This window comes from Rhinatrema bivittatum, chromosome 8 (assembly GCF_901001135.1).
Source record: "Rhinatrema bivittatum chromosome 8, aRhiBiv1.1, whole genome shotgun sequence".
Lineage (NCBI taxonomy): Eukaryota > Metazoa > Chordata > Amphibia > Gymnophiona > Rhinatrematidae > Rhinatrema > Rhinatrema bivittatum.
In genome coordinates, this window is record NC_042622.1 from 7,523,486 (window position 1) to 7,550,598 (window position 27,113).

General features: G+C 44.7%; 1 protein-coding gene across 2 annotated transcripts in view; it reads right to left on the reverse strand.

Moving 5' to 3' along the window:
- Window positions 1-466: 466 nt before the first annotated feature.
- Window positions 467-27,113, reverse strand: part of UCKL1 (uridine-cytidine kinase 1 like 1) — a 192,076-nt gene continuing 165,429 nt past the window's right edge. The window contains exons 12-15 of one of the 2 annotated variants that reach the window (XM_029611033.1): window positions 10,297-10,419; window positions 5,742-5,849; window positions 3,000-3,156; window positions 467-2,420 (exon numbers count right to left, since the gene is read on the reverse strand). In XM_029611033.1, the coding sequence (XP_029466893.1) occupies window positions 2,344-2,420; window positions 3,000-3,156; window positions 5,742-5,849; window positions 10,297-10,419 (465 nt within the window). In that variant the 3' untranslated portion in view covers window positions 467-2,343. The remainder of the gene's footprint in view (window positions 2,421-2,999; window positions 3,157-5,741; window positions 5,850-10,296; window positions 10,420-27,113) is intronic. The other variant, XM_029611032.1, reaches the window with a different exon arrangement.

Sequence of the window (27,113 nt, forward strand, 5' to 3'; positions counted from 1 at the left end):
TGTTACTATGTAGCCTTTTCTGTTGGAAAGGGATCGGTAGAACTAGGAGTCAGGATATGAAACTCCAAGGGGGGAAGACTCCGAACCATTAGGGGAGAGGGTGGAGGATGCCGGGAAGACAAGAACAGTAAATGAATTCAAAGGTTCATGGGACACAGGCTTGAGGTTGGAAATAAAGGAAGGGGATGGTGTAACATTTCTGCAAGGGGATAACCTGCACGGAGGAACAGAATGCATGGGGCTAAGTTGCATGGAGCAGCAGTTCCTACCACAAACAAATTGCTGGGCAGACTGAATGAACCATTTGGTCTTTATCTGCTGTCATTACGATGTTACTATGGAGCAGAGCTTAACAATTGCTTAATTGTTTAACAGCAATATTCTTATTGTTTTAGCAAATCTTGTAATCCACTTTTAGCAAAAACTATTTTTGGAAGTATGCAGAATAGAAATGAATTGAGATCAAACCATGCTTTGTACTGCAGAATTTTTAATCTGCTTCAGGCAGCTTTCGCGCACACACTTAACACTTTATTCAGGCATGCAAGCCAGTCATGATCACCTTAATGGGGTGCAAAATTCAATCTGTTTTCTAGTAAACAAACTAGATGTAAAAGATTTCAAATGAGGCACTGTTTAACATATATTTACATATATATACAACTATCCCTGCCAAAACCCAAAATAAATATGAGAGGTGAAGGCAAGCTCTTCAGTTTGGGAGTTAGATACTACAGTCTTCCCCCAAGTATTACCAAAAAAGAGTGAATTTAAAGGATGTCCAACGAGGTTTCATCAGATTATCTGTAACCATTAAGTAGCTATACGATCAGTAGAAAGCTTCAGGGGTGCGTCCCGTGCAATCTTTTTATAAGCGTCATTGCAGAAGAGTTGGCAGGAAAGGGTTGTGTTTTTGTAGATGATACAGAGAGCTGCAATAGATTGGACACTTCTCATGGAGTACAAAACTGAGGCGTGGTTGAGTGCTTGGCAGTTAAGATTCAACGTAAAGATGGGCAGAGCTCTGGCTTTTCCACCAGGCCTTTAGTGCCACACCCATGACTACCTCCACCCTGAAAGCTTTCCTCCATGCCTTAAAAATGACTAAAACTGTGCAACATTATTTCTGACGCCTTTAAAATGCCTGGTAGCATTTCTGAGGCTGGAGCTTGTATGATGTTGTTTTCTCACGTCAGGTTCAATCTTCACTGTCTAATCTAGTGACTGCTATGAAGCTTTTTAATATGTTGTACCCACGGAAAGAATGAATCTGGGGTGGGGGGAGAGAGACCTTGGGGTGAGAGTGTCTGATGATCTCAGCCAGGTCTCTTCTTCATCCTTTTTTGTTTTGTACTGACCCTGGCCAGTCATGGCACATTTTCTGAGGTTTGGTACATCCTGTGTGTCATACGTCAACACCACTTACTGACCACAGCAATACTCATAAAACACATCCACCCCCTCAAAAGCTTTGTCAACTCGAAACTCAACCACTCCTCAAGCCACCCCGGCTCTATTCTCTTCCTGTAGCCTTTCTGCATCTCACCTACTACCCCCGCACACCTACCTCCTCCCCTTCCCCTTCTGTGGGGTGGACGTTACTTACCCTTTCAACTAGTGCTAGGACTATGGGGTAGCCCTTGAAACTAACAGCTAAAAGATGTAAAACTAATTAGAGAAAGTCTTTTTTTCACTCAATGCAAAATCAAGCTGTGGAATTTGTTGCTGGAGTACGTGGCCAAGGCGACGAGCAGAGCTGGGTTTAAAAAAGGTTTGGACAATTATTAACCAGATGACTTTAGAAACCCCATCCTTATACCAAGGAGTAAGCAAAAAGAAACTGGATCTACCTTTTGGGATTGGCCAGAGTCAGACACAGGATGCTGGGCTTGATGGACCTTTGTTCTGACCCAGTATGGCACTTACATACTCTCTCCCTCCTGCAACTCCCATCTCTCGTTATCCCTCTCCTCCCCCTTCCACTACCTCATCTCTTCTGCTATCCTCTGTCTCCCTGCCTTATTCACCTTTTTGTAATTTTGTTTTTATTTTTGCCATGTTTTGTGGCTTACATTCAGATACTGCAGATAGTTTATAACGGTCCAAAAGCAAAAACACAAAACTCTTTTCAAAGTGTACTAAGGTCTTATTTTTTTTTATTTAAAATAAATCCTTCTGCAATCAATTTAGGCAGGTAGTTTAAATAAATTCCTAAATGCGATATCTTCAAGAGCTCATCACTCACTCCCTTTTCATTTCTTTCTGGTAAAAGACCCCAAACAAAGCCCGAGCATGCTACATCTCCTCTGCCCTGTACACGTGGAGGATCTGAGGTGCAGCTCATCAGGTACTGCTGCCATCTTCATCATCGCTCCAGTCTGCAGGCATGTCAGTCCCAAAATATCGATCCCCGAAGTTACCTGAAGACAGGTGAGAGAGAGGAGGTGGTTACACTGCAGAATCTGGGAGGCATTGCACGAGCAGCTTCTGCCACCTTAGCACCACAAAGAGGAAATATACAATTAGTTGAAATTCTCCATTTACCTATTCTAGAATTAATTAATTAGGGATAAACGTCTGGTGTTATTTAAGTCACTCTTGCAAAATATTCTGCTATTCTAACAGACTACTCAGTATCATTTCTGTACCTCTACAACGTTAAGAGTATCAAATACAATCACTGAACAAAACAGAGGATCTGCCAGGAGCAGAAGGAAAGGGAATTCAGAGTAAATGGGCTGGGGAAGGTGAGAGAAAAGAGAGAGGCGGGGAGGAAGGTCCCCAGACTTAGGCAGCAAGGGATCTAAACAGAATTAAACCTAATGTCACCTGCTACGCACCACATTCCACCCAGTATTGAGTGAGAATATTGCTCTTGGGTGAATCAGCAGCACTGGGTGCGCTGTGCTTTCTGCAAGTCCATGACGCAGCCTGCGCTACAGCCCTGCACTATACAGTGTGGACAGTTCACAGCAGGTGCATAAGAGAATGCCGCTTACCTATGCCAGGGATGATGCGGAAGAGGTCATTCACTTTCTTGTCCACTGCTGTCGTGATTATCTTCACTTGTGGAAAAGCATAAGCCACAGAATGTACACCCATCTCAGCCATCAAGAGAGACAGCAGGAAGATCTTATCCTCAGGAACATCATGATCCTAACCAGGTGAGAAAAACTGCAGGTGTCACATCCAGCTCTGCTAGCAGCACCCCTATTCCAGTACTGAGTTTGTCAAGCACAGCTCTGGCCGATGCACCTCACTCCTGCTCTGCAGCACCCCCTGCTATTCCAGTACTGAGACCCTCACACACAGCTCTGCCCTGCAGCGCCTCCTGCTATTCCAGTACTGAGACCCTCACACACAGCTCTGCCCTGCAGCGCCTCCTGCTATTCCAGTACTGAGACCCTCACACACAGCTCTGCCCTGCAGCGCCTCCTGCTATTCCAGTACTGAGACCCTCACGCACAGCTCTGCCCTGCAGCACCTCCTGCTATTCCAGTACTGAGACCCTCACACACAGCTCTCCCTGCAGCACCTCCTGCTATTCCAGTACCGAGACTCTCACACACAGCTCTGCCCTGCAGCACCTCCTGCTATTCCAGTACTGAGACCCTCACACTCAGCTCTGTCAATGCAGCACCTCCTGCTATTCCAGTACTGAGACCCTCACACACAGCTCTGCCCTGCAGCACCTCCTGCTATTCCAGTACTGAGACCCTCACACACAGCTCTGCCCTGCAGCACCTCCTGCTATTCCAGTACTGAGACCCTCACACACAGCTCTGCCCTGCACCTCCTGCTATTCCAGTACTGAGACCCTCACACACAGCTCTGCCCTGCAGCACCTCCTATTCCAGTACTGAGACCCTCACACACAGCTCTGCCCTGCAGCGCCTCCTGCTATTCCAGTTCTGAGACCCTCACACACAGCTCTGCCCTGCAGCACCCCCTATTACAGTACTGAGACCCTCACACACAGCTCTGCCCTGCAGCGCCTCCTGCTATTCCAGTACTGAGACCCTCACACACAGCTCTGCCCTGCAGCACCCCCTATTCCAGTACTGAGACCCTCACACACAGCTCTGCCCCGCAGCACCTCCTGCTATTCCAGTACTGAGACCCTCACACACAACTCTGCCCCGCAGCACCTCCTGCTATTCCAGTACTGAGACCCTCACACACAGCTCTGCCCTACAGCGCCTCCTGCTATTCCAGTACTGAGACCCTCACACGCAGCTCTGCCCTGCAGCACCTCCTGCTATTCCAGTACTGAGACCCTCACACACAGCTCTGCCCTGCACCTCCTGCTATTCCAGTACTGAGACCCTCATACACAGCTCTGCCCTGCACCTCCTGCTATTCCAGTACTAAGACCCTCACACACAGCTCTGCCCTGCACCTCCTGCTATTCCAGTACTAAGACCCTCACACACAGCTCTGCCCTGCAGCACCTCCTGCTATTCCAGTACTGAGACCCTCACACACAGCTCTGCCCTGCAGAACCCCCTGCTATTCCAGTACTGAGACCCTCACACACAGCTCTGCCCTGCAGCGCCTCCTGCTATTCCAGTACTGAGACCCTCACACACAGCTCTGCCCTGCAGCACCTCCTGCTATTCCAGTACTGAGACCCTCACACACAGCTCTGCCCTGCAGCGCCTCCTGCTATTCCAGTACTGAGACCCTCACACACAGCTCTGCCCTGCAGCACCTCCTGCTATTCCAGTACTGAGACCCTCACACACAGCTCTGCCCTGCAGCGCCTCCTGCTATTCCAGTACTGAGACCCTCACACACAGCTCTGCCCTGCAGCACCTCCTGCTATTCCAGTACTGAGACCCTCACACACAGCTCTGCCCTGCAGCACCTCCTGCTATTCCAGTACTGAGACCCTCATACACAGCTCTGCCCTGCAGCACCTCCTGCTATTCCAGTACTGAGACCCTCACACACAGCTCTGCCCTGCACCTCCTGCTATTCCAGTACTAAGACCCTCACACACAGCTCTGCCCTGCAGCACCTCCTGCTATTCCAGTACTGAGACCCTCACACACAGCTCTGCCCTGCAGCGCCTCCTGCTATTCCAGTACTGAGACCCTCACACACAGCTCTGCCCTGCAGCGCCTCCTGCTATTCCAGTACTGAGACCCTCACACACAGCTCTGCCCTGCAGCGCCTCCTGCTATTCCAGTACTGAGACCCTCACACACAGCTCTGCCCTGCAGCACCTCCTGCTATTCCAGTACTGAGATCCTCACACACAGCTCTGCCCTGCAGCACCTCCTGCTATTCCAGTACTGAGACCCTCACACACAGCTCTGCCCTGCAGCACCTCCTGCTATTCCAGTACTGAGACCCTCACACACAGCTCTGCCCTGCAGCACCTCCTGCTATTCCAGTACTGAGACCCTCACACACAGCTCTGCCCTGCAGCACCTCCTGCTATTCCAGTACTGAGACCCTCACACACAGCTCTGCCCTGCAGCACCTCCTGCTATTCCAGTACTGAGACCCTCACACACAGCTCTGCCCTGCAGCGCCTCCTGCTATTCCAGTACTGAGACCCTCACACACAGCTCTGCCCTGCAGCAACCCCTGCTATTCCAGTACTGAGACCCTCACACACAGCTCTGCCGTGCACCTCCTGCTATTCCAGTACTGAGATCCTCACATACAGCTCCTTTACAGTAATATATTTTCTAGACTTCTTTCATGGGTCTGAACAGCTGCCTTTACCTTACCAGCAATACTCTCACTGCCATCATTGCAGCCGCACCCGTGGAAACTGTGCAATCCATCAAGATCACATGATCTTCACCAATGTCCTTTGGCAACCTCAGGTAGTGCAGCTGGTGAGACACAGAAGATGGAAGAGAGAAGGGAGGAAAAGCAATAGGGGAGGAGAAAGGGAAGGCGAGAGAAAAGGATAGGGATGGAGAAAGGATAGTAAGAGATAGAGGCAGATGGTTGGAGGAGGTGGCAGGGGTATTGGAGGGAGAGAGAGAGAGGAGGCAAAATTCAAAACTGCTCATTACACTACTAAGACGTCCTTCTCATGTTGGTTTCCACTGGTTTTGTAGCATTCCTCTGCCATGCGGGCTTGATCCCATTTCTGAAGGGCAGACCTGGAAAAGCTGCACCTGTATCAGATTGCAACAGCAGCATCAGGCAATCAAATGCTTCTGTCACCTAATTCATCCATGGAAATGTTGCATGTTACAGGCTCAGGGCAAATAACCTGTCAGAAGAGGGGGCAGACAGTACTGGGGTAGAATTTAAGCAATCTTGGAATAGATACTGAGCAGGAAGAGGGTTAAGAGGTTGGGAGCCCCGAGTTTGGTTAAAATATGTACCCCGAATGAAGATGACGAGCAAGAGAAGACAACAAAACTGGCTTGGATAAGGACAGATATCCTGCACGTCAATGTTTCCCAACCCTCTCCTGGAGTGCATACCCAACCAAGTAGGGTTTTCAGGAAATTGATAATGAATATGCATGAGAAAGAGTTGCATACATTGGAGACTTGGGGTATGTAAATCTATTGCAAGTATATTCATTGTGGATTCCTGAAAACTCAACTGGATTGGTACCTTTAGGAGAGGGTTGGGAAGCACTACTACAAGTAATCAGTTTTGTAGACTACCAGTAGGGCTATATCCTTTGTCTGAGATTAAACAGGCCAGCTAGTCCTTATCTGACTTCATTGAATATGGTACCATCTCAGGACAAATGGCATTTCCCTCAGCATGATTCCCATTCAGTTCTCAAGGCAACAATTGTGCCCCATACTCCTGGGACATGTCCGAGACAACTGATGATCCAAACATCTGTGCAATTAATTCATTCAGTTGTTATTCTGTAATGTCCAGTGTGGGAGGTTTCATTGCTCTTCTGAGCTGAGAGGGAAGTAGAAATTACTACTTACCTGATAATTTCCTTTTCTTTAGGACAGACAGATGAATCCAGAACCAGTGGGTTATGCACCTCTACCAGCAGGTGGAGACGGAGCAAAGTGAAGTCACAGTATATATACTCCTGCAGTGACATCAGCCTGCCAGTATTCACTTCAAAAGCAACTGTGGACGGATTAGCAAAAACGTGATTAAAAACAGACAACCAATACTGTACTCAAACAACAAGATACACTGATCAAGAATGGATTAACACTGGTCTAGGGACTGGATTAACACTCACCAGTAATCCCTGGAAACACGTAGACATTCAGGAGGACCATAATGCACTCATTCGGCAGCAAAGGGAGGGAAGCTGGATTCATCTGTCTGTCTTAGCATCCAGTCAGATGAATCCGGAACAAGTGGGATGTACCCAAGCTACTCCCGAACAGGGTGGGAGACTGCCTGAGGTCCAGTCAAAACCGCACATGCAAAGGCTGCTTCTTCCCGGGCCTGAACATCCAGATGATAATATCTGGAAAAGGAGGGTAGGGAGGACCATGTCGCAGCTCAGCAAATGTTTACGGGAGACAACACTCTAACCTCCATCCATGATACTGCCTGAGCTCCAGTGGAATGAGCCCTAACCCGAGTGGGTAATAGCTTTCAACTGCCACATATACAGCCATGACCACCTCCTTAATCCAGCAAGCTATTGTAGCCTGTGAAGCTGGTTCACACTGTTTTTCTCTACCATGAAGGACGAAAAGGCAATCCATCTTTCGGAAAGGTTTAGAAACCTCCAGATACCTTACGACATGTCTCTTGATATCCAAGGGATGCAACAGGCGGTATTCCTCTGCATCTCTTTCCTTATCCAAGGACGGTAAGGAAATGGCACCTTCATTGTAAAGTTTTTGCTATTTTTTTTTCTATTTGTGCCCTATTGTAAACCGTTATGATGGTAAATAACTTAATGACGCTACAGAAAAACTTTTAAATAAATAAATAAAACTCCTCGGACCTCTCCGTGGGCCTCGCGGAGAGATGCCGCCGGCAGCGCCACGCCCCTCCCTAGGCGCAACCGCATCAGTGAATGATTTAAAGGGCCCGCGGTGGGAACCTGGCCGCGGACCCGGATGCTGACGTCAGATCCTTCAGCACATAAATACTCAGGTCGCAATCCTCAGCGTTGCCTTTGCAACAGGTCTCCTTGGTCTCCTGTTCCTGGTTTCAGAGTGCTCGTTGCTGCAGTACTTGTTTGTTTGTGTTCCTGATTCTCCAAGTTCCTGGTTCCTGTTCCACTGTTCGTCTCATCTGACTTTGCCTACCTGCCTTCTCCAAGCCTGACCATGCCTGCCTTCTCCGTGCCTTGACCATTGCTATGTCTGACCACGCTTGTTCTCCGTGCCTTGAACTTTGCTAATTACGACTTCGCCTCAGACTCTCTTGAGTCCAGAGTTCCATGTTGCTTGCTACACCTTCCAAGTCCTGCCCGCTTCTACTCCAGTTTGACAGTGACACCTCAGTCCATATCCCATGGACATGGACTATTAAGGCTTCGGGCTCCCTTTGCTCAGGCACCTTCAGTATCCTCCTGTTCCTTGGTGCTTGGATTTCCATTCCGCGTCCTGTCTGGGATAGGATCACACCACCTGCTGGCTGCTGTCTCTGGGCTGAACCAGCTACTACTGATACCCAACCTCGAAGCCCGCCTAAGTCCTGCTGGCCCCAGCACCCGAAGGCTCAACCCTAGGGGAACGTGGGCTGGTATAGGTGAAGCGCCAGTGGCCTCCAGCTTCAGCCCACTCCGCCTGCTGACAGTGGGGACCCGTAGGCCCTCGCCTACGGGTTGCATCAACCCCACCCCAGCCCAAGGATCCACCTCCTATGCAACACTTGGCGCTTAAATGCAAAACCAGAAAAGGGAGAGGCCACCACCTGAGGAACTGAGCTGACAGGATTGAGCGGTACTGAGGACTATGCCTGAAGACAGGAGTACAATCCCTGAAAAAATTATACCCAAGAAAAAGTAGAAAGAACCATGCCAAAAATAGAAGGCACTTGAGTGGTGCCCACTGAGCTGCCAACCCCTGCTAAGGAACCAGACAAAGGAGTTCCAATATCAGGCGTTTCTCCTGACATAACTTTACCCATAACCTCATCAGGCTGGGAAGAACCAGGCTTAGCAAAATCAGAGGAAGACAATCCTCCCTGAGCTTCAAAACAGTGCTGGCACAAATTAGAGGGCATGCCAGGATGAGATGCCTGAATATGACAAGGCAAGGCGCTTAAGCTTCTTAGCTATAAGTGCCATTATACATTTTTTTTTATATGCATCCAAAATTTAGGCATCCAAGAGCTAGGCGCCGCTCGACTTAAGCATACACAAACATATGTATAAGTGGGTGCACAGGATAAGCATGCGTCCAAGCTGGGCGCTGCTTAACGTGGACACCCAAACCGGGTGGATGCACAACCTGGATGCATACTGGGACGCACTGCTGAAAAGATGTCCTATAGAGGGGCAGCCGAATGCATAGACAAAAAGTGTGTGAAAACTGATGTGGCCTACCACGCGGTGCGCAATGGAAAAGCCTCGGAGCAGGAACTAGCCTCAAGAATGCTCAATCTGCCAGGCTGCCCCCTTGTCCCTGGACCTCCTTGGAGTGGGATGATTGTCGAAATGGTGCGCCGAGCTCAGAGACCGGGAAGGGGAATCCCTGACATCTCTCCTTCACTGTCACTGTAAGATCTCGCTCTCTTTTTTTTAATCTTACCTGAACTCAGCCCTTCCCCGCTGAGTACAGGGATGGTCTCCAGCTGTACAATCAGCTAAGTCCATGTTGGCTGAAAAACCAGTTACCGGACCAAGGCACACATCTGAGGGACCACGGAAATAACCTCAGGAATTCTCAACTGGGAAGAGATCATTTGGTATCACCACAGGAGAGCAGGGCAATCAATTTTCCTTTGAACTTCTCCTAAAATTTGAAGCATTCCCCAGTAGGGAGATGCACTTCCACCATCTGCTGGAGACAGGGAATACTGGCAGGCTGGGGTCACTGCAGGAGTATATATACTGTGATGTCAGTTTGCTTCGTCTCCATCTGCTGGGAGAGGTGCATAACCCACTGGTTCTGGATTCATTTATCTAGATGCTAAAAAAAAAAAGCTTGGTTTCTTTTGCTGTAGTTAGGGGTTTTGAATCCTGAGTGATCATTATAGAATAACACCTGGATTTCCAGAAAATTACACTGCAAATTTCTGAAATCCTGACCTGTCTCAGTTCACTGACACTGTTCCTAGAACATGCTGCAGCCTATCATAGTAAGTTTGTTATGAAAGGTGGCATTGACTTGTGACCTTGTGCCAGTTGCACTGCCCAGTCTCATTTCCTACCTCCGGCTCGCCCGTGTACGGGTTGGTTTGGATTAGGATGGTGCCAATTCGGACATCTTTACATACAGCCCGTAACGCAGGTTCCATAGTCTCCCCTGCTCTCAGGACTGACACTCCTGTAATCTGCAATACACAGAAAACAGGATATTCTGTTGCCATCCTGATTGTCTTGACCAGCTTGTCCTCCTGCAGTCCTTCTCACTTCCTTTCCTCACACCACTCATGAACAACGTCTTCAAATGCTTGCCCCTACCAATGAACCATCCTGATTGGAAGGTCGACTGGGCCTTGTGCCCGGTCGGCCAAAATAATATGATGCCAGGCACACTTAGGGAGCAGGCCCATGGGGTGTGGGTGGGTGGTGAGGTCATGGTCGCTGGGTGTCAGGTTGCTAGCAGGGGCTAAGGGAGGAGAGGGGGCTGGTGTAAGCCTCAGCGGATATCTCCTGGCTCACCAGCCATTAGGCTTTTGAATTTTGTTGTGGTGGCAGCATTCGATTGGCTCCCAGTGCTGAGGCGGTAAGGAATGGGTGGGGTTTAAGCTACGAGATGCCAGTCTAGTGTCATTTGACTGGCATCTCTGCTGCTGTCAAGATCGTTTCCTCCCACACGTCCTTATTCTTGGATTCCTTGTTGTATGGGGTTTGTTATGTCGCAGCTGGGGGGGGGGGGGGGGGTGTTTGAGGCAGGTGGCCCGAGCTACTTGGGTTCAGATTTATTTAATTTGCTGCTAAGTTTCGCTCCTCTTATAACTTGTCTTAAGAGGACAACTCGGTGCAGTTGTCTACTATGGGCTCCTTGCTGGGTGGTGGCGGGGGTCCACTGGCTCGGGTCCTTGCTGGGGCCACAATACTGAGTAAGGCTTTCGGAACTTGCTAGCCGGGCAGCTAGAGCTGATCATCTTGTTGGGTGGTGGCGGATGGTTACTGGACGTTACCTAATTTTGGTGTACCTGGGCTCGGGCACCTCCTGTATTATGTAATAAAGCTGTGGCCCAGGTGATTCCAACTTCTTGTCTGCGATTTCTTTAACTTTGTAAAAGGGCGGATGCGAGCGTGCGAATGTCCTGACTGCCTATTTTATGTCTTTACCAGCTTGTCTCCTGCAGACCTTCTCACTTCCTTTCCTCAAACCACTCATGAACAATAAGTCTACATACACTGCTTCAAATGCTTGCCCCTAGCAGTGAGAATGCAAAATCACAGGGAAAAGTGAAACTGCTTAACTGTAAATGAGTTTTTCTAATAACAGCCTTAATGTGTGCAGCGGGGTGCCAAACCTCAGTATATGCTGAGAAGCATAGAAGAGTGACGACTAGGACATCCCTCGTCTCATACACATATCTGCATATATGGCTCTTCCGGCAAGCCTATCCAGAATCGCAGGAACACTCCGACACCGGTCAAAGAGCAAAATAGTCCACTATAAGTTCCACGACCGCCCATACCCCCTCAAGGCCCTATTACGCCTGATCTGGACAGACCACATGTTTTAAAAAGACTCCTTTGTTGATGCATTAGTTCTCTAGCTCATGTATTACTCATGGTTTTTTTTGTTTGTTTTTTTTTGCCCATCAACACTGTTCTCAGTTACCTGTATATCCCTATTTAGCCTACCCTCTTTTTTAACTATTCCCTACATTTATTCATGTTATTTTGACGAGTTATTGTTGTCTATTTAATAATTATGTTCTTATGTTCAGAAACTCTGTTTAATGTAACGCCTCAACCGCGACAGTTTTGTTCTATGTAAACCGACCTGATTTGATATTTGTATTGAGAATGTCGGTATATAAAAATCCTAAATAAATAAATAAATAAATCTAGAGAAGTGCAGAGCTCATCCTTTGAGTCTCACAGAACTACTGCTTAACTTGGTTTAGTTCTGACCAGGTCCGGCGCCACCGGGTGTGCATACTTAGAAAACCTTTGTACACATTGTATCTCTGGGGTACACCTTAGAAAACCTTTGTATACATTGTATCTCTAGGGTACACCTTAGAAAACCTTTGTATAGCAAAATTGCTTACCTTGTAATAGGTGTTATCCCAGGACAGCAGGATGTAGTCCTCACATATGGGTGACATCAGTAATGGAGCCCTATGTACGGAAAACTTCTGTAAAAGTTTCTATGAAACTTTTGACTGGCACCAGAGTGCCTACTGAGCATGCCCAGCATGTCATGATATTCCCTGCCACAGGGGTCTCCCTTTAGTCTTTGTTTGTAGCAAATAGCGTTAGCCAAAAATAAAACAATAAAACGTATCGGACCCAACTCCGCGGGGTGGCGGGTGGGTTTCGTGAGGACTACATCCTGCTGTCCTGGGATAACACCTATTACAAGGTAAGCAATTTTGCTTTATCCCAGGACAAGCAGGATGCTAGTCCTCACATATGGGTGATTAGCAAGCTAGAGGCTGAGTCATTTGGTGTTGAAATGACCGTAAGGTATTGTTATTGAAATGAATCAGTCGAAATCACAGCAGGTTGGATGTAGAAGGAGTTGGGATCAAACTGGAAACAAGTTCTTTAAGACGGATTGTCCATATGCTGAATCTTGTCTTCCTTCTTTGTCTAAACAGTAGTGAGCTGCAAAGGTGTGAAGAGAACTCCATGTTGCTGCTTTACAAATGTCCAGAATAGGTACAGAGCGAAGGTGTGCTACTGAGGTTGACATTGCTCTGACTGAATGTGCGTTTACTCGCCCTTGGAGAGTAAGGCCTGCTTTTTCATAACAAAATTGTATGCAATCTGCTAGCCAGGTTGACAGAGTATGCTTACCCACTGCTTTACCTGGTTTGTTTGGATCATAGGACACAAACAGCTGATTTGATCTTCTTTGGGCTGCAGTGCGGTTTAAATAGAAAGATAACGCACGTTTACAGTCCAAAGTGTGTAAGGCTCTCTCTCCCTGGTGAGAGTGAGGCCTAGGAAAAAATGTAGGTAAAACTATGGTTTGGTTTAAATGAAATTCCGTGACAACCTTAGGAAGGAATTTTGGATGTGTACGGAGGACTACTCTGTCATGAAGGAACTTCGTGAAGGGTTCATATGTGACTAGTGCTTGTAGTTCACTGACCCTTCTAGCTGATGTAATGGCTATGAGAAATACCGTTTTCCAAGTAAGGAATTTAAGGTCACAGGTATTTATGGGTTCAAATGGAGAACGCATAAGCTTGGTTAAAACTACGTTCAGGTCCCATTGAATGCTTGGGGAATGAATTGGAGGTTTAATGTGAGTTAGGCCTCTCATGAATTTACTGACGAGAGGCTGTGTGGATAGAGGCGCATCTCCTAGCTTGTTATGATAAGCTGAGATTGCACTTAAGTGTACCCTTACAGATGATGTCTTAAGACCAGAGTCTGAGAGATGGTAAAGGTAATCTAGTAGCGAGGTAGTGGGGCAAGTGAAAGGATCTAAATCTTTCTGAGTGCACCATAAAGTAAATCTTTTCCATTTGTAGGAATAATTCTTTCTAGTGGAAGGTTTACGTGCAGCTATTAGTACCTGAGATATATTAGCTGAAAGGTTGAATGGTTGCAAGATCAAGCTTTCAACATCCATGCTGTCAGGGACAGGGATTGAAGGTTGGGATGGCGCAACTGTCTCTGTTCCTGAGTTATGAGAGTGGGAGCTACTCCCAGGCGAATTGGATCCCTGACTGAGAGATCTAGCAGTGTGGGGAACCATACTTGTCGAGGCCAATATGGGGCTATGAGTATCATGGACCCCTTGTCCTGTTGTAGCTTTACTAATGTTTTGGTTATGAGCGGTATTGGTGGATACGCGTATAACAGGCCTGAGTTCCAATGGCGGGCAAACGCGTCCTTTGGTAGGCTGTTCTGTTGTCGGAGACGAGAGCAGTAATTGTTCACTTTGTAGTTCAGATGTGACGCAAAGAGATCTATTGTTGGTTGACCCCAGCGTTGAAATATCTTGGTTGCTATCGCTGGGTCGAGGGACCACTCGTGTGGTTGGAAGTGACGGCTGAGGCGATCCGCTACTGTGTTGTGGATGCCTGCTAGGTAGGTGGCCCGTAGTAGAATTGAGTGTGCTAGGGCCCAGTCCCATATTTGAGCTGCTTCCTGACAAAGGAGGTACGAGCCCGTACCACCCTGCTTGTTGATGTACCACATGGCTACTGTGTTGTCCGTTTGGATCAGAACAGTCTTGTGTGAAAGGCAGTCCTTGAATGCATATAGAGCATAGCGTATAGCTCGAAGCTCCAGGAAATTTATCTGAAAGGAGGCTTCTTGATTTGTCCACTTGCCCTGTGTTTTCAGATGAGCAATGTGCGCTCCCCATCCCAAGGTGGACGCATCTGTAGTTAAAGTCACTTGTGGAACTGGTTGCTGGAAAGGTAGGCCTTTGAGCAAGTTGATTGGTGATGTCCACCAGAGAAGGGAAGACTTCAGCTCTGGTGTTATCTGGATGTGAGTGGACAGTGGCTGAATGGCTTGAATCCATTGAGATTTCAGTGTCCATTGCATTAGTCGCATGGTCAGTCTGGCCATGGGAGTGACGTGAACTGTTGAGGCCATGTGTCCGAGTAGGATGAGGCACTGATGAGCTGTGACTGTATGTTGATTGCGAATAGAATGTACTAGGAGAACGAGCGATTGAGCCCGGTCTTTCGGAAGAAAGGCCTTTGCTGTGATGGTGTTGAGATCTGCACCTATGAACTGCAACTGGTGAGATGGTGTGAGATGGGATTTGTCGTAATTGATGAGAAATCCCAAGGAGTGAAGCAATCTTATTGTGAGATGGAGAGAAGTGACAGCTCCGCTCTGTGTATGACTTTTGATGAGCCAATCGTCCAAGTAGGGGAACACATGCACTTGTTGCTTGTGAAGATGTGCCACCGCTACTGCTAGACATTTTGTGAATACTCGAGGTGCTGATGCAAGGCCGAATGGTAGCACCCTGTATTGGAAGTGTTGACCTTGTACCAGAAATCGCAGGTACTGTCGATGAGGTGGAAAAATGGGAATGTGAGCGTAAGCGTCTTGAAGATCCAGAGAGCAGAGCCAATCTCCTTTTTGAAGAAGAGGTAGCATGGTGCCTAAGGACACCATCCTGAATTTTTCCTTCTTTAAAAATTTGTTGAGATTTCTGAGGTCCAGGATAGGACGTAGACCCCCGGTTTTCTTTGGAATGAGGAAATATCGGGAGTAGAATCCTCTGCCCCACTGAGGCCTGGGAACTCTTTCGATGGCCCTGGCAGTCAGGAGGGTAGATAATTCTGCTTGCAGGATTGTGTAATGATGAGACACTGTCCAAGACGGAATAGGGGGATTGTCTTTTGGTACAGTGAGGAAGTCCAAGTGGTACCCCTGAGATATGATTGAGAGTACCCATTGGTCTGTAGTGATGGAGGTCCAAGTTTGAAGATGGTGAGCAACTCGGCCTCCAACCGGTACTTGTGGATAAGGATTTTGAGAATGACTCATGCCCTCTGGTTGTACTTCAAAATCCGGAAGTGGACGCCGCAGGCGGAGGTTGTTGAGGCCTAGCAGGTCTTTGGCGAGGCTGAGACCGTTGAGCAGGTCTTTGTTGTCTGGGCCTGGCTACTGGTGGATAATACCGCCTAGGGCGGTAATATGGCTTTCTTTGTTCCCTTCTTGGAGGTCTCCTTGAAGGTTGATGTACCTCTTGTGGCAGCTGAGAAAGCTGTTTGAGGGTTTCTGTGTGGTCTTTGATGGTGGCCACCGCCTCCTTCACCTTATCGCCAAAGAGGTTCTCCCCTAAGCAAGGCAGGTCCGCCAAGCGCTCCTGTACCTCTGGTCTCAGCTCTGAAGATTTGAGCCAGGCCCATCTTCTAGCTGTTATTCCGGATGCAGACAATCTGGATGCTGTTTCAAATGAATCATACGTGGCTCGAACCTCGTGTTTCCCTGCCTCTAGGCCTTTATGTACGAGGTTGTGAAATCCTTCCTGAAGATGGTCAGGTAACTGATGAGACAGGGATTCAACTTGTTTCCATAGGTCACGCTGGTAGTGATTCATGAAAAGCTGGTATGAATTTATCCTAGATACCAGCATGGCAGCTTGGAAGATCTTCCGGCCAAGATTGTCCAAGAACCTATTATCCTTTCCAGGAGGTATGGAGGCATGTTGTTTTAATCTTTTGGCTTTCTTTTGAGCCGACTCAACCACCACTGATTGGTGTGGTAGTTGAGTTTTTTGGAATCCTGGGATGGGTTGTACTAGATAAGTGGCATCCGCCCGCTTATTTACAGCTGCCACCGAACCAGGGTGTTCCCATATCCTGTACATAAGTTCTTGTAAAACTTCATGAACAGGAATAGCAAGAATTTCCTTGGGAGGGTCTACGAATTGAAGCACCTCCAAGGTTCTTTGCCTGCTGTCTACTTCAGAAATGAGAGAGAAAGGAATTGTTTGAGACATTTCTTTAATAAAGTTGGAGAAAGACAGATCCTCCGGTGGTGACTTTCTTCTATCTTCTGGCGGAGAAGGCTCAGAAAGGAGGTCTTCATCCGATGAGAATTCTTGGTCACTATCATCCAGAGGATGCTCCAACGGCCTAGTAGGCTTAGCTGGCATTTCGGATAGTGGAGTCTGAGGTCTGAGGGGTGGCGGGACACCCGAGGGACCTGGTATTGGCTCTTGACTGTCATCTACATCTATAGGTTGTGGAAAAGATGAGAAGCAATGGATTAGTGAGTCCAGCTTGTCCATTAATGGTTGAAAAATGGACTCTTGAGAAGGCATCGAGGGTGCCATCGGGGTCGATGGCCGTAGTGGAATCGATGATAACCGGGGAATCGGCAGTGCTGGATCCGGTGGTTGCGGCCTAGGTAGAACCGGTGATGGAATCGGCGCCATCGAGGAGAGCGGTGATTTCCTTGGCATCGGTAGTGAAGGAATCGGTGATGGAACCGGAGATCCTCCTATGACCGGTGTCGATGGCAGAACCGGAGTGGCAGGCCGTGGCATCGCCTCGAGAAAGGCATCCTTAACCGCTTGACGTATGTAACTGTCAAGTTCCGCCCGCATGGATGATGCGAACAGAGCACCCATGGGGGGAGGCGGTGGTGGCGACAGTAGTACGACCTCAGGGCCCTGAGGAGGTACAATTCCTTCCGCCGGAATCGGCGAGGGTTGGCCTGTCGGTGGCTCGGAAGCCTTACTTTGGAGCCGGGCTTTCTTACTCGGTGCCCCGTCCTCCGCCGATGGCTCGCCGGGTATCGGAGCGGTGGTTGTTGTTTGCGGCCTGCGATGCCGATGGCGATGTTTATCTTTTTCGCGCCCTTTTTCGCTACTCGATGTGGACGCTCTGGACGATGGCGAGGGGGAGGAAAAGGGAGCGTCTCCCGACTCACCTGAGTGACGTTTCTTCAATACTACTTTCCTAATCGCCCCAGCCGGAGACGATTGTGTGGAAGTAGGCGGAGCAGTAATCAGCTGTATCTTGAATAGTTGCTCCATTTTGTCCATCCGTAGACGTCGACCTTTCGAGGTCATCGTAGCGCATAAGGGACAATTTTTTACATCATGACCTTCACCAAGGCAAAGTACACAGTCTTGGTGAGGGTCTGTAATAGACATATTTCTCGCGCATTTCGGACATTTTTTAAAACCTGTAGCCATTTTGTGGCCGGACAGCCGTCGACGGCCTAGGACTCAGGTAAATTTTATTTTTAATCAAAAAACGGAATGGAACCGCGAGAACGGTAAAAACTCACCGCGATGACTAAACTAAGGGAGACCCTTTGCGGTTGAAGTTTTTGAAGCTTTCCGTAAGGAAAAATATGTGGAGAATCCCACAGGACTCCTGATAACCGCGAGGCTAATTGCTTCGCGGAAAAAAGAAGACTAAAGGGAGACCCCTGTGGCAGGGAATATCATGACATGCTGGGCATGCTCAGTAGGCACTCTGGTGCCAGTCAAAAGTTTCATAGAAACTTTTACAGAAGTTTTCCGTACATAGGGCTCCATTACTGATGTCACCCATATGTGAGGACTAGCATCCTGCTTGTCCTGGGATAAACATTATATCTCTGGGGTACACCTTAGAAAACCTTTGTATACATTGTATCTCTAGGGTACACCTTAGAAAACCTTTGTATACATTGTATCTCTGGGGTACACCTTAGAAAACCTTTGTATACATTGTATCTCTGGGGTACACCTTAGAAAACCTTTGTATACATTGTATCTCTGGGGTACACTTTAGAAAACCTTTGTATACATTATATCTCTGGGGTACACCTTAGAAAACCTTTGTATACATTGTATCTCTGGGGTACACCTTAGAAAACCTTTGTATACATTGTATCTCTGGGGTACACTTTAGAAAACCTTTGTATACATTGTATCTCTGGGGTACACTTTAGAAAACCTTTGTATACATTGTATCTCTGGGGTACACCTTAGAAAACCTTTGTATACATTGTATAAGAACATAAGAACATAAGAACATGCCATACTGGGTCAGACCAAGGGTCCATCAAGCCCAGCTTCCTGTATCCAACAGCGGCCAAGTCACAAGTACCGGCAAGTACCCAGACAGTAAATGAATAGATCCCAAGCTATTAATCCTTATTGATTAATAGCAGTTTATGGACTTCTGCTATAGGAACTTATCCAAACCTTTTAAAAACCCAGTTATACTAACTGCCTTTACCATATCCTCTGGCAATGAATTCTACAGCCTAATTGTGCATTGAGGAAAAAAGAATTTTCTCTGATTTGTTTTAGATGAGCTACTTGCTAACTTCATGGAAAGAGTAAATAACAGATTCACATTTATCTCTGGGGTTCACCTTAGAAAACCTTTGTATACATTGTATCTCTGGGGTTCACCTTAGAAAACCTTTGTATACATTGTATCTCTGGGGTACACCTTAGAAAACCTTTGTATACATTGTATCTCTGGGGTACACCTTAGAAAACCTTTGTATACATTGTATCTCTAGGGTACACCTTAGAAAACCTTTGTATACATTGTATCTCTGGGGTACACCTTAGAAAACCTTTGTATACATTGTATCTCTGGGGTACACCTTAGAAAACCTTTGTATACATTGTATCTCTGGGGTACACTTTAGAAAACCTTTGTATACATTGTATCTCTGGGGTACACCTTAGAAAACCTTTGTATACATTGTATCTCTGGGGTACACCTTAGAAAACCTTTGTATACATTGTATCTCTGGGGTACACCTTAGAAAACCTTTGTATACATTGTATCTCTGGGGTACACCTTAGAAAACCTTTGTATACATTGTATCTCTGGGGTACACTTTAGAAAACCTTTGTATACATTGTATCTCTGGGGTACACCTTAGAAAACCTTTGTATACATTGTATCTCTGGGGTACACCTTAGAAAACCTTTGTATACATTATATCTCTGGGGTACACCTTAGAAAACCTTTGTATACATTGTATAAGAACATAAGAACATGCCATACTGGGTCAGACCAAGGGTCCATCAAGCCCAGCTTCCTGTATCCAACAGCGGCCAAGTCACAAGTACCGGCAAGTACCCAGACAGTAAATGAATAGATCCCAAGCTATTAATCCTTATTGATTAATAGCAGTTTATGGACTTCTGCTATAGGAACTTATCCAAACCTTTTAAAAACCCAGTTATACTAACTGCCTTTACCATATCCTCTGGCAATGAATTCTACAGCCTAATTGTGCATTGAGGAAAAAAGAATTTTCTCTGATTTGTTTTAGATGAGCTACTTGCTAACTTCATGGAAAGAGTAAATAACCGATTCACATTTATCTCTGGGGTTCACCTTAGAAAACCTTTGTATACATTGTATCTCTGGGGTACACCTTAGAAAACCTTTGTATACATTGTATCTCTGGGGTTCACCTTAGAAAACCTTTGTATACATTGTATCTCTGGGGTTCACCTTAGAAAACCTTTGTATACACTGTATCTCTGGGGTTCACCTTAGAAAACCTTTGTATACATTGTATCTCTGGGGTTCACCTTAGAAAACCTTTGTATACATTGTATCTCTGGAGTCCAGGGCATAAGCTTAACTCATATCTTTTTAATGTTCAAAATGTAATTCAGAGTTGAAGTAAAGTTCCTGTGGCTAATATTAGTCCTTGGGGATGAAGCTGAAGTGTGTCATGCAGGGGTCTCAGATTCAGAATTTGTGCAAATAGATCATGTTTTTTGAGCAAAAAACAGGATAACATAAGAAAATAAGATTTGGCTCAGACCAACGGTCCATCAAGTCCAGTATTCTGTTTCCAACAGTGGCCAATCCAGGTCAGAAATACCTACCAGGTTCTCAAGGGGTAGACAGATTCCAAGCTGTTTATCCCAGGGTTAAGAATTGGATTTCTGCAACTCCACCTTAATAATGGTTAATGGACTTTTCCTCCAGGAAGTTGTCCAAACCTTTCTTAAACATAGGTGCACTAATATCTTTCACCACATCCTCTGGCAACGAATTCCAGAGCTTAATTATGTGTTGAGTGAAAAAGATATTTTCTCTTATTAGTTTTAAATGTGTTAACCAGTAACTTCATTGTGTCTCCCCTGGTCTTTGTAGTTTTGGAAAGAGTAAACAACTGATTAACGTTTACTCATTCCATTCCACCAATTATTGTATAAACCTCTATCATATCCCCCCTCAGCCATCTCTTCTCCAAGCTGAAGAATCCTAACCTCTTCAGCCTTTCTTTGAAGGGGAGCTGTTCCATCCCCTTTATCATCTTGGTCTCCCTTCTCTGTACCTTTCCTAATTCTGCTCTATCTTTCTTGAGATGTGGTGACCAGAACTGCATGCAATATTCAAGATGTGTTTGCATAATGGAGTGATACAGAGGCATTAGGATATTCTCTGTTTTATTCTCCATTCCTTTCCTAATAATCCCCAGCATTCTGTTTGTGTATGATATATGAACACAAGATGAGGATGCACCATGGAGTGATACAGAGACATTATGATATTCTCTGTTTTATTCTCCATTCCTTTCCTAATAATCCCCAGCATTCTGTTTGTGTATGATATATGAACACAAGATGAGGTCACACCATGGAGTGATACAGAGGCATTATGATATTCTCTGTTTTATTCTCCATTCCTTTCCTAATAATCCCCAGCATTCTGTTTGTGTATGATATATGAACACAAGATGAGGATGCACCATGGAGTGATACAGAGACATTATGATATTCTCTGTTTTACTCTCCATTCCTTTCCTAATAATCCCCAGCATTCTGTTTGTGTATGATATATGAACACAAGATGAGGATGCACCATGGAGTGATACAGAGGCATTATGATATTCTCTGTTTTATTCTCCATTCCTTTCCTAATAATCCCCAGCATTCTGTTTGTGTATGATATATGAACACAAGATGAGGATGCACCATGGAGTGATACAGAGGCATTAGGATATTCTCTGTTTTATTCTCCTTTCCTTTCCTAATAATCCCCAGCATTCTGTTTGTGTATGATATATGAACACAAGATGAAGTTGCACCATGGAGTGATACAGAGACATTATGATATTCTCTGTTTTATTCTCCATTCCTTTCCTAATAATCCCCAGCATTCTGTTTGTGTATGATATATGAACACAAGATGAAGTTGCACCATGGAGTGATACAGAGACATTATGATATTCTCTGTTTTATTCTCCATTCCTTTCCTAATAATCCCCAGCATTCTGTTTGTGTATGATATATGAACACAAGATGAGGATGCACCATGGAGTGATACAGAGGCATTATGATATTCTCTGTTTTATTCTCCATTCCTTTCCTAATAATCCCCAGCATTCTGTTTGTGTATGATATATGAACACAAGATGAGGATGCACCATGGAGTGATACAGAGACATTATGATATTCTCTGTTTTATTCTCCATTCCTTTCCTAATAATCCCCAGCATTCTGTTTGTGTATGATATATGAACACAAGATGAGGTCGCACCATGGAGCGATACAGAGACATTATGATATTCTCTGTTTTATTCTCCATTCCTTTCCTAATAATCCCCAGCATTCTGTTTGTGTATGATATATGAACACAAGATGAGGATGCACCATGGAGTGATACAGAGACATTATGATATTCTCTGTTTTATTCTCCATTCCTTTCCTAATAATCCCCAGCGTTCTGTTTGTGTATGATATATGAACACAAGATGAGGTCGCACCATGGAGCGATACAGAGACATTATGATATTCTCTGTTTTATTCTCCATTCCTTTCCTAATAATCCCCAGCATTCTGTTTGTGTATGATATATGAACACAAGATGAGGTCGCACCATGGAGTGATACAGAAACATTATGATATTCTCTGTTTTATTCTCCATTCCTTTCCTAATAATCCCCAGCATTCTGTTTGTGTATGATATATGAACACAAGATGAGGATGCACCATGGAGTGATACAGAGGCATTATGATATTCTCTGTTTTATTCTCCATTCCTTTCCTAATAATCCCCAGCATTCTGTTTGTGTATGATATATGAACACAAGATGAGGATGCACCATGGAGTGATACAGAGACATTATGATATTCTCTGTTTTATTCTCCATTCCTTTCCTAATAATCCCCAGCATTCTGTTTGTGTATGATATATGAACACAAGATGAGGTCGCACCATGGAGCGATACAGAGACATTATGATATTCTCTGTTTTATTCTCCATTCCTTTCCTAATAATCCCCAGCATTCTGTTTGTGTATGATATATGAACACAAGATGAGGATGCACCATGGAGTGATACAGAGACATTATGATATTCTCTGTTTTATTCTCCATTCCTTTCCTAATAATCCCCAGCATTCTGTTTGTGTATGATATATGAACACAAGATGAGGTCGCACCATGGAGCGATACAGAGACATTATGATATTCTCTGTTTTATTCTCCATTCCTTTCCTAATAATCCCCAGCATTCTGTTTGTGTATGATATATGAACACAAGATGAGGTCACACCATGGAGTGATACAGAGGCATTATGATATTCTCTGTTTTATTCACCATTCCTTTCCTAATAATCCCCATCATTCTGTTTGTGTATGATATATGAACACAAGATGAGGATGCACCATGGAGTGATACAGAGGCATTAGGATATTCTCTGTTTTATTTTCCATTCCTTTCCTAATAATCCCTAGCATTCTGTTTGTGTATGATATATGAAGACAAGATGAGGTCACACCATGGAGTGATACAGAGGCATTATGATATTCTCTGTTTTATTCTCCATTCCTTTCCTAATAATCCCCAGCATTCTGTTTGTGTATGATATATGAACACAAGATGAGGATGCACCATGGAGTGATACAGAGGCATTATGATATTCTCTGTTTTATTCTCCATTCCTTTCCTAATAATCCCCAGCATTCTGTTTGTGTATGATATATGAATACAAGATGAGGATGCACCATGGAGTGATACAGAGGCATTAGGATATTCTCTGTTTTATTCTCCATTCCTTTCCTAATAATCTCCAGCATTCTGTTTGTGTATGATATATGAACACAAGATGAGGATGCACCATGGAGTGATACAGAGGCATTAGGATATTCTCTGTTTTATTCTCCATTCCTTTCCTAATAATCCCCAGCATTCTGTTTGTGTATGATATATGAACACAAAATGAGGTCGCACCATGGAGTGATACAGAGACATTATGATATTCTCTGTTTTATTCTCCATTCCTTTCCTAATAATCCCCAGCATTCTGTTTGTGTATGATATATGAACACAAGATAAGGATGCACCATGGAGTGATACAGAGGCATTATGATATTCTCTGTTTTATTCTCCATTCCTTTCCTAATAATCCCCAGCATTCTGTTTGTGTATGATATATGAACACAAGATGAGGATGCACCATGGAGTGATACAGAGGCATTATTATATTCTCTGTTTTATTCTCCATTCCTTTCCTAATAATCCCCAGCATTCTGTTTGTGTATGATATATGAACACAAGATAAGGATGCACCATGGAGTGATACAGAGACATTATGATATTCTCTGTTTTATTCTCCATTCCTTTCCTCATAATCCCCAGCATTCTGTTTGTGTATGATATATGAACACAAGATGAGGATGCACCATGGAGTGATACAGAGGCATTAGGATATTCTCTGTTTTATTCTCCATTCCTTTCCTAATAATCCCCAGCATTCTGTTTGTGTATGATATATGAACACAAGATGAGGATGCACCATGGAGTGATACAGAGGCATTAGGATATTCTCTGTTTTATTCTCCATTCCTTTCCTAATAATCCCCAGCATTCTGTTTGTGTATGATATATGAACACAAGATGAGGATGCACCATGGAGTGATACAGAGGCATTATGATATTCTCTGTTTTATTCTCCATTCCTTTCCTAATAATCCCCAGCATTCTGTTTGTGTATGAAATATGAACACAAGATGAGGATGCACCATGGAGTGATACAGAGGCATTAGGATATTCTCTGTTTTATTCTCCATTCCTTTCCTAATAATCCCCAGCATTCTGTTTGTGTATGAAATATGAACACAAGATGAGGATGCATCATGGAGTGATACAGAGGCATTATGATATTCTCTGTTTTATTCTCCATTCCTTTCCTAATAATCCCCAGCATTCTGTTTGTGTATGATATATGAACACAAAATGAGGATGCACCATGGAGTGATACAGAGACATTATGATATTCTCTGTTTTATTCTCCATGTCTTTCCTAACAATTCCTAGCATTCTATTTGCTTTCTTGGCTGCTGCTGCACACTGAGCAGAGGATTTCAATTATTTTCAATGACGACGCCTAGATCCTTTTCCTGAGTGGTGACTCCTAATGTTGAACCTTGCATTATGAGGCTATAATTTGAGTTACTCTTCCCTAAGTGCATGACTTTGCACTTGTCCACATTAGAATTCATTTGCATGTCCAGTCTTCCAGATTTGCAAGGCCCTCTTGCAATTTCTCACCATATTCTTGTGATTTCTCACTATCCTCTTGAATAATTTTGTGTCATTGCCAAATTTAATCACCTCACTTATTATTCCCATTTTCAGGTCGTTTATAAATATATTAAAAAGTAGTGGCCCCGGAACAGATCCCTGGGGCACTCCACCTTTCTCAGTTTGGAAAATGTACCATTTAGTCCTAGTCTATGTTTTCTATCTTTTAACCAGTTGGCAATCCACAATAGAACACTGCCCCTTATCCTATGACTTCTTAATTTCCTAAGAAATCTCTTATGAGGGAATTTGTCAAATGCTTTCTGGAAATCCAGATACACTATATCACTGGCTCACCTTTATCACATGTTTATATAGGTCCTCAAAAAAAATTAGCAAATTTGCGAGGCAAGACTTCCCATGGCTAAATCCATTAAACTATGCTTGTCTATATGTTCAGCAATTTTGTTTTATATGATCGTTTCTACCATTTTGCCTGGCACAGATTTCAGATGCACTGGTCTGTAGTTTCCAGGATCACCCATTGATTCCTTTTTAAAAATCAGTGTTACATTGGCAACCCTCCAGTCATCAGATACATTAGATGATGTTAATGATAGTTTACAAATTTCCAATAGCAGGTCCGCAATATCATTTCTCAGTTCTTTCAGCACTCTGAGATGTATACCATCTGGCCAGGTGATTTGCTACTCTGTAGTTTGTCAATTTGCCCTAGTACATCTTCCAGGTTCACAGATTTGTTTCATTTCTTCTGAATCAGCACTTTTGAATAGTATTTCTGGCATGGATATCTCTCTAACCTATTTTTCCCTTCATCCATCTACAAAACCAGATTTTTCATGGGTATCTCTCTTACATCTTCTTCAGTGAATACCGAAGCAAAGAATTAATTTAGTCTCTCTGCTATGGCTTTGACATCCCTAAGTGCTCCTTTTACCACTTGATCATCTAATGGTCCAACAGACTCCGTTGCAGGCTTTTTATATCAAATGTAACTGAAAAAGGCTTTATGAGTTTTTGCTTCCACGGCAAGCTTTGTTTCAAATTCTCTTTGCCTTCCTTATCAATACTTTGCATCTGTCTTGCTAGTGCTTATGCTGTTTCCTGTTTTCTTTATTCTGATCCCTTTTCCATTTCTTGAAAGATATTCTTTTAGATATTATAGCCTCTCTCACCTCACCTTTTAACCATGCTGGTAGCCGTTTAGTCTTCCTTCCATCTTTTCTAATGAGTGGAATATATCTGGTCTGGGCTTCCAAGGTGGTATTTTTAAATAATATCCATGCCAGATCTAAACTCTTAATTTTTGCAGTTACTTCTTTCAATTTTTCCTAACCATTTTCCTCGTTTTATCAGTCACCTTTTTGAAAGTTAAAAGCTGCTGCAGATTTCTTTAGTGCACTCCCGCCAATTATTAAGTCAAATTTGATCATGTTGTGATCACTATTTTCAAATGGCTCCAACATGGTTCACTCTCGCACCAAATCCTGTGTTCCACTAAGGACAAGGTCTAAAATAGTTTCATCCTCTTGTTGGTTCTGGTACCAGCTGCTCCATGAAGCAGTCATTTATTTCATCTAGGAACTTTACTTCTCTAAAATGTCCTGATATAAAACATTAACCCAGTCAATATTGGGGTAATTGAAATCACCCATTATTACTGTGCTGATGATTTTGTTAGCTTCTCTAATTTCTTTTAGCATTTCATTGTCTGTTTGTTCATTCTGGTCAGGTAGACGGTAATATCCCCGCACTAATTTATTCTCCTTTTCACCTGGAATTTCTATCCATAAAGATTCAACAGTGCATTGTTTCCTGTAGAACTTTTATCCTGTTTGACTCAATGCTCTCTTTAATATATAGTGTCACCCCTC